At 40.3% G+C, this 20,577-nt stretch overlaps 2 protein-coding genes across 5 annotated transcripts in view; one reads left to right on the top strand and one right to left on the bottom strand.

Moving 5' to 3' along the window:
• Positions 1-4,408: 4,408 nt before the first annotated feature.
• On the bottom strand, positions 4,409-9,230 carry LOC131983394 (keratin, type I cytoskeletal 47 kDa-like). Its single transcript, XM_059348114.1, has 6 exons — positions 9,018-9,230; positions 6,913-7,041; positions 5,141-5,223; positions 4,894-5,053; positions 4,663-4,818; positions 4,409-4,549 (listed from the first exon to the last, which is right to left on the bottom strand). The coding sequence occupies exons 1-6, from the start codon at positions 9,228-9,230 to the stop codon at positions 4,409-4,411; spliced, it is 882 nt and encodes a 293-aa protein (XP_059204097.1).
• A 6,489-nt stretch (positions 9,231-15,719) lies between these two features.
• The window catches only part of LOC131983907 (MBT domain-containing protein 1-like), a 30,912-nt gene continuing 26,054 nt past the window's right edge, over positions 15,720-20,577 (top strand). For 3 of the 4 annotated variants that reach the window (XM_059348740.1, XM_059348738.1, XM_059348741.1), the window contains exons 1-2: positions 15,720-15,836; positions 18,766-19,024. In XM_059348740.1, the coding sequence (XP_059204723.1) occupies positions 15,816-15,836; positions 18,766-19,024 (280 nt within the window). In that variant the 5' untranslated portion in view covers positions 15,720-15,815. The remainder of the gene's footprint in view (positions 15,837-18,765; positions 19,025-20,577) is intronic. The other variant, XM_059348742.1, reaches the window with a different exon arrangement.

Raw genomic sequence — 20,577 nt, 5'->3', positions numbered from 1 at the left:
CCCTTGAGCCTCCTCAGACCTAAGAATGTGAGATTCAGAGGCAGATGGTTCTGTAACTGCAACTTCCCCTGCATCCCTGACAGCTTCTGCTAGAGTGTCCAAACTCAAGGACACAACTTCTGCAGGTTCCGGGTTCTTATCCTGGATGGAGCCCTCAGTGCAGTTAATTTGAACTGGATTACTGGTTTCTGACTCTTTCTTTACCTCTGCAGCAGTTTCTTTGTTGGTGTCAACTGTGGCCATATTTGTTTCAAAATGTGATCCTTGCTTTTCTTCTGGTTCTGCACAAAGAATAGTTTGGGTGATCTCGATGGGACCAGCTTCTGCAGGAGTTTCTGTTGAAGTTAAAGCTTCTGATGCAGTATTAATCTCCGCTGAAGAACCTTTGACGACAGCTACACCAGCAGGGACCTTACCCTCAGTCTCCTCAGACTTAGGAATGTGAGATCCAGACACAATGGATGCTGTAACAACAACTTCCCCTGCATCCCTGACAGCTTCTGCTGGAGTGTCTGAACTCAAGGACACAGGTTCCTTGTTCTTATCCTGGATGGAGCCCTCAGTGCAAGCTACTGGAGCTGAAATCACTGTTTCTGTCTCTTTATTTTCTTTTGCAGCAATTTCTTTGCTTGGGTAAGTTGTGGTCATATTTGTTTCAAAATGTGGTCCTTGCTTTCCTTCTGGTTCTGCACAAATATTTGTTTTGGTGATCTCGATTTGAATGTTTGTCCCCGTTTTATTTGCCAGCGAACCAGCTTCTGCAGGAGTTTCTGTGGAAACTAAAACTTCTGGTTTTGTCTGAGCAGCACAGACAGCAGTTTGAGTGTCAGGAACCAATGTGGATATTGCTTGTGCAGTATTAATCTCCGCTGTAGAACCTTTGACGACAGCTACGTTAGCAGAGACCTTACTCTGAGCCTCCTTAGACCTAAGAATGTGAGATTCAGAGGCAGATGGTTCTGTAACTGCAACTTCCCCTGCATCCCTGACAGCTTCTGCTAGAGTGTCCAAACTCAAGGACACAACTTCTGCAGGTTCCGGGTTCTTATCCTGGATGGAGCCCTCAGTGCAGTTAATTTGAGCTGGATTACTGGTTTCTGACTCTTTCTTTACCTCTGCAGCAGTTTCTTTGTTGGTGTCAACTGTGGCCATATTTATTTCAAAATGTGATCCTTGCTTTTCTTCTGGTTCTGCACAAAGAATAGTTTGGGTGATCTCGATTTGAATGTTTGTCCCCGTTTTATTTGCCAGCGAACCAGCTTCTGCAGGAGTTTCTGTGGAAACTAAAACTTCTGGTTTTGTCTGAGCAGCACAGACAGCAGTTTGAGTGTCAGGAACCAATGTGGATATTGCTTGTGCAGTATTAATCTCCGCTGTAGAACCTTTGACGACAGCTACGTTAGCAGAGACCTTACTCTGAGCCTCCTCAGACCTAAGAATGTGAGATTCAGAGGCAGATGGTTCTGTAACTGCAACTTCCCCTGCATCCCTGACAGCTTCTGCTAGAGTGTCCAAACTCAAGGACACAACTTCTGCAGGTTCCGGGTTCTTATCCTGGATGGAGCCCTCAGTGCAGTTAATTTGAGCTGGATTACTGGTTTCTGACTCTTTCTTTACCTCTGCAGCAGTTTCTTTGTTGGTGTCAACTGTGGCCATATTTATTTCAAAATGTGATCCTTGCTTTTCTTCTGGTTCTGCACAAAGAATAGTTTGGGTGATCTCGATGGGACCAGCTTCTGCAGGAATTTCTGTTGAAGTTAAAGCTTCTGATGCAGTATTAATCTCCGCTGAAGAACCTTTGACGACAGCTACACCAGCAGGGACCTTACCCTCAGTCTCCTCAGACTTAGGAATGTGAGATCCAGACACAATGGATGCTGTAACAACAACTTCCCCTGCATCCCTGACAGCTTCTGCTGAAGTGTCCGAACTCAAGGACACAACGTTTGCAGGTTCCTGGTTCTTATTCTGGATGGAGCCCTCAGTGCAGTTAATTTGAGCTGGAGTACTGGTTTCTGTCTCTTTCTTTACCTCTGCAGCAGTTTCTTTGCTGGGGTCAGTTGTGGTTGTATTTGTTGCAGAATGTGATTTGTACTTTACCACTGTTTCTGCAGAAAGAACAGTTTTGGTGATCTCTGTTTTAGTGGTCTGCAAACCAGCTTCTTTGGTTACTTGATTGGGGGTGGAAGTTTCTGGTTTTGCCTGGAACGCAGAACTTCTAGCAGATTGTGTGTTAGGAACCAGCGTGTTGACTGATTGTGCAGTATTTATGTCTGATTTTAAAGCCTTGACACCTTTACTAATCTCAGAACTGACAAACGATAAGCTCTGTGGGTCTTTAGCGTGGTCTTTATCCTCCGCAGGGCTGCTCTGCTTGTTGATCGTGGCGCTGATGGTTGTGGATTCCCTTCCAGTCATTTCAGAAAGGGATCCTGATCTCTCGTTTTCAGACTTGTGGAATGAACCCTTCAGATTTGAGGTGTTTATCAATCTCACTGGTGAGTTCTTTGGCTGTTTGCTCTGGACCGTGATCGATTGGACTGTGAAATTTGTATCTGACACTGAGGAAACTACAGGTGCTTGTCTGACAGAGCGGACGTGCCCTCTGGAGATGGTCTGAACCCCCATCATCCTCGGATTTCCTCCCTGAACACTGACTTTTTTGTTCACTGTGACGTTTCTCCTGAAGGCAGAAGGGCCAGGTATAGTACAGAGAGATGTGATGTTTGAGGGAGGACTTGAGACCCTGTGAACAACGAGACAAATGAACCCAAGAAGAAAAGAAAACAGACTGGACAATATTGTTCAAGCACAAAAACGATTTAGGGAAAAGTTATTTACTTTATGATCATTTTTTAATAATTTACCAGGACATTTCCTGGTGAGGCATATGTAATTTGGAGCTATGTATAGGACAAAAGAAACAGACAGTTAATACCATAAGCACATAATCATTTGTAAGAATTCTGAGTTACGTGTGGTTGTTGTTTTCCAAAATAACACCAAAATGGACACAGAAAGATGTCTTTCAACATGGTTATTTTGCAACATTAAATTCCTATTATCATGGACTCATACCCCTGTTGGTTCAGTCCATCCAGCAGCCTCCAGTAGTCCAGGATCTCGGTCTCCAGTCTGCTCTTGACGCCCAGCAGGATCTCATGGTCTTCAGCCTGCTGAGCTGCAGCCTGCAGCACCAAGTCCAGGTCTCCGCACAGACTGTCTGCTCTCTGCTGCAGGACCGCCAGCTGCTGGACGAAGGACTCTGTCTGGTCCAGACCAGAGGCCTCCAAGCCCATGTTCTGCACAGACGGACAGACACCAAGCTGCATGTTAGTCTTCCTTTTGCATTTAATTACATTTATCATTTTTTATCGTGTTAAGACGAACTTAAGATCATGTTTTTTATTTGGAAACATAAAACACGTCCTGGATTTGTGATTCAACTTCACAGGTTCCACGTGTACAAATTCTGCTCCTGACTTCTTTTACATGACATTAGCCATGAGTGTTTTTATGATCCCGACATTTCAAACTACATTTGAAGGCAACTTCAGAAAAGACGGAGAGACTGAGAGCTGGATGTGTTGAAGGAAACATGCTCTGCTCATTGCTGTATCTGATTTTGCATAATCACGACTCAACTCCCTTCTTTTTTTCTGATTTCTTTTTTTCTGATTTCTTTCATTCACACTGTGTTATTCTGCACAAAGACATGTTTGAGTTGTTCTGATTGTGCTGATTCCATAGAGATGCAGAACTTATAGATTATATAGATTATATATATTGCAGTGAAATACAAGTCGTAACAATTTGGGGGCTCAACACATCCAATCTAATCATCTAAAACTGTGCAGCATCCATTCAGCCTGTCTGTCTCAATGTAACATGCTCATCAACAGAGTTTAGATTTTATATAGATTTTATATATTGCAGTGAACCACAAGGACACAGAAAGGAGAATGTAAAAAGAGCACAAACGAAAGAAAAGCGCTGAAACGGACTGGGGTGCAGTTCAGCACTTCAACTCGTCAGGAAGGGCTTTTATTGTGAAGCAGCCACAGGAAACAGTATATTTCTTCTAGTTCTGTCTCTGAGGTAACAGGCCACAATGAGTTTAGCACAGTGGATGAGCTTTCAGCTAAAGATATGCTGCTCTCTGCCTTGTTTCTGGAAAAAAATCAACTCTTTTTACTTTTGTATTTTTACTTAAGTAAGTTTTTAATGCAGGACTTTTTCTTTGATTGTTTGAAAGTAATTGCTTTGTTTGGTTTTCCTAGATTCCTGAATTTATTCCTGTTTTGAGTAAATGAAAATCCTCAATACAGATGCATTAATGAGGTAAGTTAAAAGAGTTACCTAATGTATTATTATCATTATTATTAGTTTGATATTCTTCAGATTAGTTTCATCTCACCTGAGCCTGCAGGTGTGTCAGCTCTTCTTCCAGACTCGCTGCAGTCCTCCTCAGCTGCTGCAGCTTGGCCTGCACGACCTCTGACCCTGCTGCAGGGTCAAAGGTCACCTCTGGAGGGATCAGCATGGACACCTGACCACAACATGCTGGCTATTAAACATGTTGGTGTCAGACGGCCGTGACAGACCGGGCTGTTGTCAAAGAACAGTATTTCAGAATAAGAGCGTGCTGCAGATGTTTTCTACCTGGGCATTGGACCAGCACTCGTTCTGGTTCTTGTCGAGCAGCGCCACACTCCCCTGTCTCAGGACGTCCAGCTGCCGGGTCAGGTCTGATGGCTCAGCGGACTGCATCTCCACGGAGACGCCCCCTGACAGCTGGGCCAGGAGACCCTGCGTGTCCTGCACAGGTAGACGGGAAACATAACGTAGATGTTCATTTGGATAAACCAGGTGAATGTTTTCTTTATTTGTTACCTGTTTGTGTTGCATCTGCAGCTCCATCAGCTGTTGCCTCTGATCGCTCAGCACTGTGTGGAGCTCCGGCAGTGTGTGCACCTTCAGCACCTCCTCCAGCATCCTCAGGTCACCAAGCTCAGCCTCCAGACATCCACGGTGCTCACGCTCCTTCTCACACCTGTTCAGACGGCAGGGGATGAAGGGATGAAGGGATGAAGGGATGAAGGGATGAAGGGATGAATGTGCTGCAGGTGAGTGGATCTACCTGATGTTGAAGTCGAAGACGGTGAGCTCTGCATTGAGCAGCTGCAGCTTCACCTGAGCCTCGGCCGAGAGACACTCACCGATCTGTGAGAGAGAGAGAGAGACCTGGATGATGTCTGACATTGTTTTTTTGTGAAAGCTTTATTAGTCGTTGAACATTTGGCAGACCAGTGACTCCTGTCCTCACTTGGACTTTAGCCTCTGACTTGAGTTGCTCCTTTTTTATTTTTACTGAAAACGGACTTTAAATTTCAAATGCATTTGTCTTTATTTAGTTTATTTAGTTGTTTTTTTTTAGTCTTAATTAGTCTTTATTTAGAGTTTTTAGTCTTTATTAAGTCTTTATTTAATTTTTTTAAGTCTTTATTTAGTCATTATTTGTTTTTTTTAAAGTCTTTATTTTGTATTTATTTAGTATTTTGCCCATTCTTTACTGTTGATCAGAATAATAACCCCAGTGTGGTTTAAATCTGACTGCAGCTCTCCTGTTAAACTGTAAACGTCAGCTTGAGGAACAACATAGGCAGAACGAGGCGGATCATTGTTCCGGTGCTCCGGCAGCGCTTCACTGTGGTTACCAACACAAATGAAATGTGAAGTCAGTCAGAGACTCACCACAACTCTTTCTGTTCAAAGACAAGCCTTCGTGATTGAAAGGACCTGTAATGTTTACAGGATGAGTTAAAGTTCAGCTTTAATCTCTGACATTTGAATTGATGACATTTCAGAGTCAGACTTGTTTCAACCTGGCTGACCTTTAAACAAACGCTCGACTTCCTGACGAGTCAGAACAGGCCTGAGACACTACACCTCACTGTGACAAGTCTATATCTCTTCTGTATTTGACCTAAATCTGGTCTTTATCTGGTCTTTATTGGGTCCATATCTGGTCTTTATTGGGTTTATATCTGGTCTATATCTGGTCTTTATTGGGTCCATATCTGGTCTTTATTGGGTCTATATCTGGTCTATATTTGGTCTTTATTGGGTCTGAATCTGGTCTTTATTGGGTCCATATCTGGTCTTTATTGGGTCTATATCTGGTCTTTATTGGGTCTGAATCTGGTTTTTATTGGGTCTATATCTGGACTTTATTGGGTCTATATCTGGTCTATATTTGGTCTTTATTGGGTCTGAATCTGGTCTTTATTGGGTCCATATCTGGTCTTTATTGGGTCTATATCTGGTCTTTATTGGGTCTGAATCTGGTCTTTATTGGGTCCATATCTGGTCTTAATTGGGTTTATATCTGGTCTATATCTGGTCTTTATTGGGTCCATATCTGGTCTTTATTGGGTCTATATCTGGTCTTTATTGGGTCTGAGTCTGGTCTTTATTGGGTCTATATCTGTTCTATATCTGGTCTTTATTGGGTCTATATATGTTTTTTATTGGGTCTATATCTGGTCTGAATCTGGTCTTTATTGGGTCTATATCTGGTCTGTATCTGGTCTATATCTGGTCTGTATCTGTATTTTGCCCAGGTTTGGGCCTGGTTTGGACAGAAGAGATTTATTGTATGTCTTTTTTTATTCATTCTTTATTGTTGATCAAAATTAATGATCAGAAAGTGAAACACTTCTCCTCATTCTGCAGCTGATCTCTGGATTCATATTTAATCATAGAATTTAAATTCTGAGGTCTTCAGATGATGCTGTTTGTCAGGATCTTAGTGGATTGAGTGGATGAGATGAGACTGTGTGATGAACTGCTGTCATCAGAGGAGACTGGGTTGTTACTGTCTCTGTGTGTTTACAATGATGCTGAGCTCGCCTGTTTCTGCAGCAGGGACGTTGTCTTCAGGTATCCGTCCAGGTGTCTCAGCTCTGTGGGACACTTCCTGTCCAGCTCCTCCTGGATCTGACGCTCCAGCCTGTGATTGGTCGCCTCCAGACACTTGACCTGCATTGAATAAAATTCAGTGAAGGTTTAAACCCTAATGACAGTTTTATTCATGATAAAATATATGATATAAATCCAGGCGGAGAAATACTGAAGGATGCTAAAACCCCTAAATACACCTCAATAAAGAGGCTGTGATCTGAATATGAATATTTATTATTCATTCTTCACTGACCTTTTATCAGCTTCAGACACTATTTGTTTAAATACATGCAAAACTCCATAGGCAGTTCTGCTGCTTTAATGTTCTCATCTTTTTTAGTCATTAAGTATTATTTATAAAGCTACAAGAAAAGTTTTCACCTGCTGCATCAAACAAAATCAACAGTTAAATCACTTCACTAATCCGAGGCAAAACTCCATGAGGAAAATTGGTGTTTTTGTGTTTCCTTCACTTCGTGTTGGATCCTAGTCGTAGACCTCCTCCTCACAAACTACTCTGATGTTTTTGACCTTTTTTTGAAAGCAAGAGTAGTCATAACACTTTGCTTATGAACAGGTTGGCACTTTGTTGAGGCTCTGTTGAGAAACATGGCTCTTCCTGTTGCATTTTCCTTAAACAATAAGTAATTATTATTTTTTTCAAATGAATGTCAGTTTGATGTGAGATGTGTTGAAGATGTTTTTTTGTGTGTTTTTTCTACCTTATGCATCAAAGAATAGAAAGTTAATGCAAAAAACAACAAGACATAGAATCATAAAATACTTTCCATGCAAAACTCCAATGAGAAATCTGTTACTTTTATGTTTTCTTGCCCTTTTAAGGCCTGGATTACCCATTAAAGCTTTTTTTAAAATGTTTTTGCTGCAGCTGGATGCATCTGGAGAAAGAGTTTATGAATTTAACAATGGAATAATAAAATGCTTCAGTCAGAACTAAACTTAAGAAATCTGCTATTTTCACATTCCGTCTTCTTTAAAGAACGTTGGGCCTCATTCACCAATATCTTCTTAAGAATCTTCTTAGATTCTTTCTTAAGTCCTTCTTAAGAAGATTTCTAAGAAGACCCTACGTCAGATTCATCAACGTGTTCTTAAGCTGCTGAATTGTTCGCAGCCGTGTTCTTAAATTGATGAATGCCATCTCCTCGTATATCGAGCGGGCATGCCAGGTGAGTCTAATTAACATAGGATTAGCATAGGTAACCGCCCATTAATGCCCGTAAAAGGGCCCATAAAAAGGACTGCAGGGCCGTGTGTAGACGCCACACAGAGGAAACAGCAACAGAATGCCTAAAGCAAAGTGTAAATCCGTTGAAGCACAGGTAAACAGAACTAGAAGTTCTGCTGCAGGAGATCACTTGGAGGAACAAAATTATATTTAGCAGCCTTAGTGCAGGTTACAACAACACAAACAAAAAAAAGCTCAAAATATGTCTTTAGTATTGGACTGAGGGGTTGCAACCTTGGCTTGATTTTTTTTATTTTTTATTTAAAGAGCCAACTTGCAACAGAACCAGATAGTACAGAGCCCTCGGGCAGCGGCAATATATATGCCATTGTTTTGTAGGCCGTGGATGGAGAAATGCCACCTGGTATCACTAATGGACGGCATGATTTCCAATTTACTTAATTCATGTTAAAGCGTTGGCACATTTAATTTAATTTAATTAAAATTAAAAATTAAAAAAAAATTAAATGAATAAATAAATACATAAATATGATGGAAATTTCACTGTCATGTATTTTATTGAACTAAACAAAAGAAGACAACACAACCATGCCAACATGTCAGCACTGAAATGTGCTTAAGAGTGCTCCTGAGTGTTTTCGTAGGATTTGTTCTTAACTAAGAAAAAGTCTGGATAAGAAAAAAATTCATGAATGCCACAATCTTCGTAAAATATTCGTAAGTAGGACTTCAAATTTGTTCACGGTTCGTGAATGAGGCCCATTGACTCTGCACCAACTCTCAGTTTGATTGTATAATGTTTTGGCTGCTGCTGGATGCATCTGGGCAAAGAGTTAGTTCTTACCTGCTTCAGGTACGCAGCCAGCCTCTTGTTGAGCTGCTGCAGGTTGAGCTTCTCTCTGGACAGACAGAAGTTCCTGCTGCTGTCGGGAGCTGCAGCTGGAACAGCTGGAACAGCTGAAACTGCTCTGTAATGTACCAAAGATGCAGGTCCATGATGAACACGGTAACCCTGACCTGCTCCGGTCACTCTGTTTGCACGAAGAACCTGCCACATCTCACCGCTCTCTTATTATATCACATCAGGACTCATGTATCCTCTTCAACATGCACCGCTCCTTTTCTGCAAAACTCAACACTGTAAATGTCTTATTCTATGTCCTCATTTCTGAATGTCTTCTCTGTGTGAACTGGTGCAGCTGTCTGGTGTCCCAGAGGCTGTTTCTGTCACAGGTGTGTCAGGACTTGATGGAGCTCAGGTTTAATCTGCATTAACCTTTAAATGGCGAAGATGAGAACAGGTTTGGGCAGGAGGCAGCCCTGCCCTGTCAGAGGGTTTTACAGCACATAATGTGAAAAGGACAGTCAGGTTTTCACTTGTTCTGATGAGCTGCTTCACTGAGTTCTGTAGCCAGAGGGATCAAAAGACAACTGTTCCACATATATTATATATTTTATACACAAATCATCAGCAGGTAATAGTGGGGAGGGTTTTACACTGTGCTGACTCAATCGAAACTCCATTTAGAAATCTAATCATTTTAAATTCTCTTGCTTGTTTTTTTTCACTTTGGTTTTTATTCATTTTTCATCCAACAACACACAAAAACATAACTTCACAATACACAAACATAACATCCACATAAGAAAACAAAAAAAACCAAATTAAAGTCCTGTTGGGAATCACATTCCTTTTTGGTCACTCGTTCTCTGTCTCGTCCTCTTTCACCAGTCTTTGTTGCTGTTCCAGGTCCTGAAATATGTCCATTTCAGCCATTTGTCCTCCAACTGTGTTTCCTGCAGTCTTAAGCGATGTGTCAGTTTTTCCATGATATAGATTTCCTCTATTATCCCTATCCATTGTTCCCGATTCGGAGGATCCACTCTACCCCATTTCCTCGTGATAGCTTTTTTTACCAGCTATTAACAGTATTTTTGCCAGGTACCTATCCCCTGCATGCATGTTTTCCTCGGGTTCCTTATTATCACATGCAAGAAGCAATCATTGGCAATTCAATTCTTAAATATTTCTTAAATATGTAAATAATTTCTGTAGAGTGGAATTTGCGGCCTGGAGCGCAGTTTACAAATGTATTTTTTGACAATTTTTTCTCTCCCTCTACACTCTGAGCAATGATGTCATACACACCCATTATAATCTCAGAATTTCTCCAAAAATGATCATGGTCATTGAACAGGGTTTGATAAAAAACTATATGACCTATCGAAACGTGGATTAATACACCAATATACATGACTTGTGTCTACTGTTAAAAGTTTAAATGGAGTTTCTAGGTGAAATTATGCCAGAGAAGTAGACATTTGAAAATCTCCAATTATCCAATAATTATCTTCCAATATCTTTTTCGCTCATTTTTTTGGCCGTCCCATTCACTTCAATGCAACATTTTGCGCAGTTTTTCGCAATGTAAGTTAAATTTGTATTCCGTAGAGAAAAGTAATAGCACACCGATCCCGATGAAACCACACATTTGATATATATTTCTCTTATACTATATAATATAATACTCTTATTACTATTCGAGTTGCAGGACGAGTATTGGGACGAAATTGTGTCCGGAAGAGGAAGAAAACATCCACAGTACAAAAATAGCTATTGTCCATAACTCATCTAATTAAAGACCAGGGGCATTGGCTCTCTTACACAGATTTTTGTTTAAAATATGATTTAACCTGCACACAAGCCCAATTTAATAAAGTAATTAAAGTGATCCCTGAAGCAGTTAGAAGGCTAGTCCAAAACATAGATATGCACTCTGGCGTGATAAATCTTCCTGCACTTAATTTCTATGGCCTTGACTTTCTGGCTAGAGATTGTTCAAACGTAGCCATGCGTATTCACCTAACCAAAATTCTTTTCCCAATACAATCTAACAGAAATTCCATTATCCAACTATTTCCTAAATCAGACATTAACAAATTGAGAGACAAATATCTTAAGTATCCTGTAAGCCCTAAAACAAAAGAAGTTCATTTCAAAATCATGAATAATGTTTATCCATCCAATGAACTACTAAGATTGAGATTTGGTATTGATCACAACAACTGTGCTTTCTGTGATACTGACATTGAAACTACTGATCACTTGTTTTTCCATTGCATACACTCTGGGACTTTTTGGGAGGATCTGCAGGACTGGCTATCAACTAAAATCCAACTTACTCATCTCACAAGAGAAAATGTTGTGTTTGGTATTATTTTGAAAGACGCCAAATGTGATTTGATTGTAAACAACCTGATTATCCTGGCAAAATTCTTCATCCACACATCCAAATGGAGAAAAACAAAACCACTTTTTAATGTTTTTAAAAAGACTCTTGTGGACAGTCACCTCAGTGCCTTGAAACTAATGACACACAAACATGCACTGTCTCTCCTTGCAGCGTATGAAGATCTTAATATATTCATAGACCCCTAATTGTATGATGTATATTCTGTATATTATTTTATATATATTATTTATTATGTGCCCTGCTGAGAGATGTTACTTGTTGTTAATATGCCATGACATTTTGTACATTATTCTTTGTCAATAAAAAAATAAAAATAAAAATAAAAATAAACGGAACTGAACGGGCCCTCGCAGTACCCGCGTGTCGGGGCATGCTGCCGTTGGGGTGTGTGCGTTACAGGGGCCAGTCTATACCACCCCTATGAATTTCACTGCCTTAAGTGTTATAGTTTGGTCACCGTACCAAATATTAAATTAAATTGCCACCACAGTGCCACCTAGGGGCCAATCAATAAAACCTTAAAGGGTTATCCTCAGGAGGGCATTGACAATAATTGTACCAAGTTTTGTATAATAATGCACAAACTATCCCTTTAATCCTCATACAGTTTCTGAAGGAGGACTCTTAACTGATATGTATGTATGTCTAATGTAAGTTAGAAGAGGCAGGTAGCAATGGTGGAAGCAAGTACTGGACTTAAAGTACAATGTTGAGGTACTTTTATGTACATTTTATGTAACTTTATACTTCTACTCCACTACATTTTGAGACATATATTGTACTTTTTACTCCTCTACATTTAGTTGACAGCTTAAGTTACTTTTCAGGTCAAGATTTAAAATGAAAAACATGATACATTTAAATGAGTGGAGTGGAGTCATTTCACAGTGTGGTATTAGTACTTTTAATGAAGTAAAGGATCTGAATACTTCCTCCACCACTGTCCTTTTTACTTCTTAATTTTTTTTAATTATTTTGAAATTATTCTTTTTTTAATTATTATTATTATTTTTTTAATTTTAATTTTTAATTTTTTTCCCCTGCGCTTCTACGCATGCGCGGTCTTGCTGCGAAAACCCGCGCATGCGCAGAAGCGTCACAGGGCCGCGCATGCGCAGAAGCGTTGAGAGGCCGGGCAGAAGCGCTGGAAAAGCCGCGCATGCGCAAAAGTGCAGGAAAAAAAATACAAAATTAAAAAATGTAATTAATTTAATTTAAAAATTTAAATTAAATTAATTAAATTATATTATATTATAATATAATTATATTATATTATAATATAATATAATTATATAATATAATTATATTATATTATTATAAAAAATAATATATATATATATATATATATATATATATATATATAGATATAGATATAGATATATTTTAAAAAAGAAAATTAAAATAATAATAATAATAATTAAAAAATAATAAAAAATAAAGAAGTAAAGAAGTAGAAAGGACAGTGGTGGAAGAAGTATTCAGATCCTTTACTTCAGTAAAAGTACAAATACCACACTGTGAAATGACTCCACTCCATTCATTTAAACTACCTAATAAACTTTTAAGTGGTTTAATTTATAAAAATGGGTAAAAAATTTAAATGTATCATGTTTTTCATTTTAAATCTTGACCTGAAAAGTAACTTAAGCTGTCAACTAAATGTAGAGGAGTAAAAAGTACAATATATGCCTCAAAATGTAGTGGAGTAGAAGTATAAAGTTACATAAAATGTACATAAAAGTACCTCAACATTGTACTTTAAGTCCAGTACTTGAGTAAATGTACCTAGTTACTTTCCACCATTGCTACCTGCCTCTTCTAACTTATACATATCAGTTAAGAGTCTTCCTTCAGACACTGTATGAGGATTAAAGGGATAGTTTGTGCATTATTATACAAAACTTGGTACAATTATTGTCAATGCCCTCCTGAGGATAACCCTTTAAGGTTTTATTGATCGGCCCCTAGGTGGCACTGTGGTGGCAGTCTAATTTCATATTTGGTACCATAGCCACACTATAACACTTGAAATGAAAGTGAAATTCATAGGGGTGGTATAGACTGGCCCCTGTAACGCACACACCCCAACCTCTCATTGAAAAATAAAAACTCAGTCAACCAAATAGTAAAATGGTCTAGCAGACTGATTGGTGAGCCACAGCTCAACGTGGAGACCTTGTACACAAAACAATTACAGCGCATTACTGGTTCAATTTTAAATGACAGTTCCCATCCATTGCACACAGAGTTTCAGCTCCTCCCCTCTGGGCGTAGGTTTACAATCCCTAGGTGTAGAACAAAAAGACACAAAAACAGTTTTGTTCCTGCTATGCTTTGCACAGGTGTTTATTTATTGTTGCTTTTATGTATGTATTTACTATTTCTATATATACACATTTTAACCTTTATGTACGTTTTTACAGCCTAAACAAGTTTTATTTTATTTTGATGTTTTATTTTGTTTATTTTTCTGTCTTCTTTTTTGTTTTTGCTATTCATATTTTAGTTCACATCAATATCTAAGTATAGTCTGGACCTGTAAGTCCATTTCTTAACTCCCTCTTTTGTGTGTGTGTATGAGGACTCTATACTGCAAACAAAATCTACCTCTGGGTACAAATAAAGTAAATAACATAGATAAAGAGATAAAAAACATGATAATGATAATTAATTTCATTGCGTTAAGTCTTATGGTCTGGGCAGAGTGCCAAATATTAAATTAGACTGCCACCTAGGGGCCGATCAATTAAAACCTTCAAGGGTTATCCTCAGGAGGCCATTGACAATAAGTATACCAAGTTTGGTGTTAATCCGACCAACCGATTTGGCGACATAAAATACTTCAATTTAAAGAGCGCCACCTAGTGGTCATTGGCCAAAATATTGCACAGAGCCTCAGGGGCTCATAGGGAAGTAGTAACCTGAGTTTCATGTCATTCAGACACACCAATGTGGAGATATGCAACACTTTGTGTTTTGTGTTGATAATAGCGCCACCTGCAGGAAGTTGTTATTTAATAACTTGATTATTCTTTGGGTTATCAAAATTATTTTAATAACTTTTTGTTATGAGGGTCCATAGATGCTGTGTGCAAAGTTTGGTGCAAAACGATGAAATTGCCTAGGAGGAGTTCGAAAAAGTATGTTTACGACATTTCGCGAATTTGCCAAAGCCATCCGACCTCTACAACTCATCCAGAATGCAGCTGCTCGATTGGTCTTCAATCTTCCCAAATTTTCACACACAACACCCCTCCTCCGCTCCCTCCACTGGCTACCGGTGGCTGCGCGGATACGCTTCAAGACTCTAGCTCTGCTGCTAACGGTTCAGGTCCTACTTACATCCAGGACCTTGTCAAACTCTACACCCCTGCCCGTCCTCTACGCTCTGCATCAGCCAAACAGCTGGCGACTCCCACCCTGCGTGGGTCAACTCGCCTCAAAACCACTTCCAGACTTTTCTCTGTCTTGGCTCCCAAATGGTGGAAGGAGCTCCCCACCGACATCAGGACCTCAGACAGCCTGTACATCTTCCGCCGTAGGTTGCAGACCTATCTCTTCCAACAATACCTCGGTTAAGTCATGGTCACCTAACAGATATATTTAAAAAAAAAAAAAAAAAAAAAGCTCTTATTCTTTTCTTCTTTAACATATAGCACTCCTTTAGCAATGACAGTTAGCTCTTAAAGTTATGTACTTACTTGATTCCTATGGTCTATGTCTAGTACCATCGGGTTGAATGCACTTCTTGTAAGTAGCTTTGGACAAAAGCGTCTGCTAAATGACATGTAATGTAATGTAATGTAATGTAATGTAATTTGTGAAAAAAAGCACAACTCAGTGAACGCGTGGATATAAGGTTTTTGAATGTGCGATAGAGTATGTGGGAGTTATTAGCCAAAACACACTTTCCTTTATTATAGCGCCACCTAGTGGTGGAAATTCAGGATGACAATAGATTATAAAATAGTTCGCCAGGTGTGACTTATATTTAAAGTTTCATGAGTTTTTGGGTATGTTCAGGCAGTGAAAAATGCGATCATTTGGGAAGAAAAAAAAAATCATTCGAAATACAATAGGGACCTCGCAAGTCGTTGCCTGCTCGGGCCCTAATAAAAAACAATAATAGCTATTGCATAGCATAGTTGCATAGCTGTAGGGGCCCTAATAACATTGAGGTTCGGGCTCTGTCCAGCAAGCGTCGCTGGCGGGCTCACCGTCCAAACTGAACGAAGAAGAGACAGCAGCCAATGAGAGATGAGCAGCCGCGGTGCTGCGCCTGCGCATTATCAGTCTGATCATTGTGTTGACATGTCCGCTGCTGGTCTGATGGTGGTTTCTGCGGGTTTTAGAGACTGGGTGATCGAGTCCGTCCGCGGCCCGGCCTGATGGAGGAGCCCGGAGACCTGGTGAGTCACGCTGCCGCTCCGCCCGGCGTGAAGCCGCTCTGCCTCCTTTGTTGTGGTTGTGACAGCGGAAAGACTGGTGACAGAGACTCAAGCCAGAACTCCTGTGGGAAATCCACTACTTAAAAGCTCTTCTGCTCTCGGAAAAAAATATGTAGTACATTGATATAAAATCTTACATTTTAATTTAAGAACTCAACATTAACCCAAATTCGGCATAATTAGGTTTTGCAGATTATGTCTTAATTCGCTCAAAACAGCCTTTTTATAACAGCTTCTCTTGCAGTTCTCATGATCTCCTTCATCTGAACTCCACTGAAGAATCCCGCGATATTAGGTTCACTTTCTGGTTTCCAGAAGCACATATGTCACCGACCAGCACTTAAAATTATTTTTTTTATAAATCGGACTTGGGAGTCTTTAATTCGGCATAGATGTACTCGAACCAGCAGCTTTTAATTATGTATAATTTCAATTTTATTACAGCGTCACTGTTTTCCCGCTGTGTTGCCTATCACGTACACGACAGTGTACCTAGCAGAGCGGTGATTGGCAAGGTGAATCAATTAGAAAAATTACATTTTTACAACAGAATATGGTGCCAGGTGGATTTAATGTAGGCCGAATTCAAGGCTGGCTTCAGCCGAGCAGCAGTCAGTCCTGGGTTATCTCATATGGGATACATGTCGGTGTGTACAATCAGAGAAACTTAAAATTAACAGATTTGTGGAGGTCATTCGGTGTCTGGTCTGGTCCATTTTTCTCAGGTTGACACAGTCGCTGGCTCCTGTGTCTCTCTCTCTGCTGTCAGTCAGCCTCTCTCCCCCTCTGCCTCTCTCCGCACTGCAGTGCTGCTTCCGGTGAACCGCTGGATGCAACAGCTGTGTGTGTGTGTGTGTGTGTGTGTGTGTGTGTGTGTGTGAGTGAGTGAGAGTGAGAGATTTTTGGGCTCATGCTTTAAAACACTAACAGAAAAGAGCAGAAAAGTCTCTCTTCAGAAGTTGACACATTAAAAACCGTCAAATCACAGTAAACAACCGTAAATTATTTTACCGATAATTTCTCTAAAAATACAGATAATATATATTTTTTACATTCATTTTAAAGTTTTATTATAACAAAAAAAGTTGCCTTAATTTCACAGCAATTTGATGTGTAGGTTGTTTTTAGAATTCACTTTTACATTTTTACATCAAAGACCCTTATGAAGCGGATCTGGAAAAATCAACATACCTCGGCTGGCATGGGTAAACCGGGGCCCCCTCCTGGAGCCAGACTGGGAAGGGGAGCATGCAGGCGAGTGTCTGGTGGCTCGGCTAGGCTCAGCCCAAACAAGCTACATGGATCTGTCGACCTGTGGGCCCACTGCCCGCAGAGTAGGGGATAAGGGTCGGGTGCGATGTGCGCCGGGCAGCAGGCGTAGGCAGGTACCTGGGCGTGCTGACCTCCGCCTTCAGCTGGCTGGCCCTGGGGACGTGGAACGTCACCTCGCTGGCGGGGAAGGAGCCTGAGCTTGTGCAGGAGGTGAATTGTTACCAGCTAGAAATAGTCGGGCTCACCTCCATGCATAACATGGCCTCTAGAACCAATCTTCTGGAGAGAGGCTGGACTCTCTCCTTTTCCAGAGTTGCCCAGGGTGAGAGGCGCTGGGGGGGGGGGGTACTCACAAGCCCCCGGCTGAGAGCCGCTGTGTTGGAGTTCTCCCCGAGGAACAAGAGGGTCGACTCCTTGCGACTGCAAGTTACGAGGAGAAGATCTCTGACTGTTGCCTGGGCTTATGCATCGAATAGCAGCTTGGAGTACCAGGCCTTCTTGGAGTCCTGGATGGTGTCCTAGAAGGGGTACCACCTGGGGACTCTATAGTTTTTCTGGGAGACTCTAACGCTCACGTGGGTAACGATGATGGTACCTGGAGGGGGTGATTGGGAGGAATGGCCCGATGAACCCGAGTGGTGTTTTCTTATTGGACTTCTGTGCTAGTCACAGATTGTCCATAACAAACACCAATGTTTGGGAACGTCTGGCAGAGGCCCCTGTCTGCAGGATATTCAACTCACACCTCCGGAAGAATTTGTCCAGCATCCTGGGTGAGGCTGGGGACATGGAGTCCTAATGGGCCATGTTCAAAGCCTCAATTGTTGATGCGGCCGGAAGGAGCTGAAGGTCGTCGGTGCCTGTCATGGCGGCAACACAAGAACCCGCTGGTGGACACCTGCAGTGAGGGAGGCCGTCAAGCTGAGGAACTGTTGGGCTGTCATGGTTGACACGCCTCTCCAGTGTTGCGTGGAGGTCTGGGACAGTGCCTGTGGAGTGGCAGGAATATGGGGGTACCGGGCTCGTTTTTACGAGCTATCCGTCAGAGGTGTTCAAGGCATGTCAAACTAGTAGGAGACCCCGGGGAAGACCCAGAACATGGTGGAGGGATTATATCTCTCTCCTGGCCTGGGAACGCCTAGGGGTCCCCCAGGAGGAGCTGGACGTTGTGACTGGGGAGAGGGACGTCTGGAATGCTCTGCTTAGCCTGCTGCCCCCGCGACCCGCCCCCGATAAGCGGAGGAAAGTGGATGGCTGGATGGATGGACTTTTACATTAAAGATAATTGAGCAAATGAAAAACCTTGTAAAATAAATTAAAAAAACTACAATGTCCCATTATATTAATTTACATATTTCAAACTTTTATTTTATGGTTTATACTTGTGATAAAAAACTATTTTTTAATTTTTTTTTTAATGTCATTTGTACCGAAAAACCCTGTAAAAAAATACAGTAAATTTCTGGAATTTTTAAAAATTATTTTTTTCACAATAAATAAACAGATACAAAGATACAATTTTTATTTTATAAACGCTATTTTATTTTATTTATTTATTTACTTATTTTTTCATTTACTTTCGTCCTCCTCACTTGATTCCTTGGCTCTCCGTCCTCAGGTGGAGCGTCCGTCCAGGAAGCGCCGCGACTCCTTCGGGATGCTCGACGGTTTGGAGGAGGACCGGAGCAGCTGCAGCACCGAGTCTAGCGGCGGGGGGAGTGGCGCCTCCAGCCCTGAGGACAGTGACGAGGAGGAGCTGGGGGGAGGAGGAGGAGGAGGCGGGGCCCAGCTTGCCCCTTCCTCCTCCTCCTCCTCCCTGACTCTCATCAAGACCAACGGGCAGGTGTACACCTACCCCGACGGGAAGGCAGGCATGGGTCAGCCCCAAACCTCTTCTTCCTCTGTGCCGTAGACAGCCTCAGCACGGTCATGGAAAACCTGGAAAAACATCAGAATCTCATTTTCCAGGCCTGGAAAAGTCATGGAGCTAGTTAAACCGATGAAAGTTTTGGAAAAGTCATTCAAGTTTTGTTGTTTATAATGAAAGTAATTGTTTTAAGATCAGACTTTATTTAGGTCGTCACAGCAGCTCAAAGATAGAAAAACAGAATAAAGAACAAAAATAAGCCATATATAAATTATATTCAGGTTATATACATAAATACTGACATTATTAATATTGCACAGAGGGCTTTTTGTTGTTTTGTTTTTTCTGAGAGTATTTTGTATTTCAGTTATTGCACATATATATAGCTTGATAAATGGGTTGTTGTATCTAGTAATATCAATTATATATATATATATATATATATATATATATATATATGAAAAGGGTCGTACAAAGTTACATTAAGTCAATGAAACATTGTGTGATGCTTTGATACCAGTGATTACAATCCATTAATGGATTTTTGTCTGCAAAAATATAAGTCAGTTATAACATTTAGCATCTACCATGAGTCCTTTTACTCATTACTTAACGTAAGTTTTTATGACCCTTTCACGTTTACTATGTAGTATGTTTCATAATTTTTTCCCCGCGTTCCCATCTTCAAGTTCATCAAGAATAAGTTTATCTGATGCTTGAATACAATGCTAAATTATTTTTTTAAAGAAAAAAACATTTAGAACTTAAGCCTCTAATGTAAAAAATCCAAAAAACCATCCATGTACTATGGACTAACTTGTACAACATAAAATATTTTTGTTTGTTAACCCTTTGGCACCACACGCCATATTTGTCATTTTTCACTTTTGTTTTGGCAATAATTTTGGCTGTGATGCTGCAAATGGCATGCTTTTGGAAGAATGTTTTTTTCTTGATATATTTTGAAATTCAAATGAATTTTTTTCTAATGGGTTTATAATAATGTCCACCTCCAAAATAATGCCATAAAAACTTGACAGATTAATATTTTTTTCTACTTTTTTCTGCATAAACCTCTTAAACAACTTCTGCCCTGCTCAAAACTAACAAACATTCAAAGATTTTGAGGATTTTAACCCTTTAAATACCAGTTGATTACATGATGTCACTGTTTTTCAAAGAAAAAAAACACTTTTTAACAAGAATTTTAAATCTGACACGACACAAAAACTAAAAATGCATCAGAATCAATTTTGTTCTTAATCTTTGACATATCTAAGGCTGTGAAAAAAACAAAAAAAACAATGCCTCAGCCAAAAAAGATTTATTATATGAAAAGTAACTACATTTTTGTGTTGTTGTTTTTTTCATAAAAAACATCAGTGACATTGTGCAATCAAACTTGGATTTAAAGGGTTAAAATGCCAAAATTGTTTCAATATTTGATAGTTTTGAGCAGGGCTGAAGTTGTTTCAGAGGTTTATGCAAAAAAAAAAAATATCAGTCTGTAAAGTTTTCATTGCATTTTTTTGGAAGTGGACATTTTCAGCCTTAAGTGGAGTA

This window comes from Centropristis striata, chromosome 13, assembly GCF_030273125.1.
Source record: "Centropristis striata isolate RG_2023a ecotype Rhode Island chromosome 13, C.striata_1.0, whole genome shotgun sequence".
Lineage (NCBI taxonomy): Eukaryota > Metazoa > Chordata > Actinopteri > Perciformes > Serranidae > Centropristis > Centropristis striata.
The sequence above is the reverse complement of the archived record's forward strand: the minus strand, read 5'-3'. Positions and strand labels throughout refer to the sequence as shown.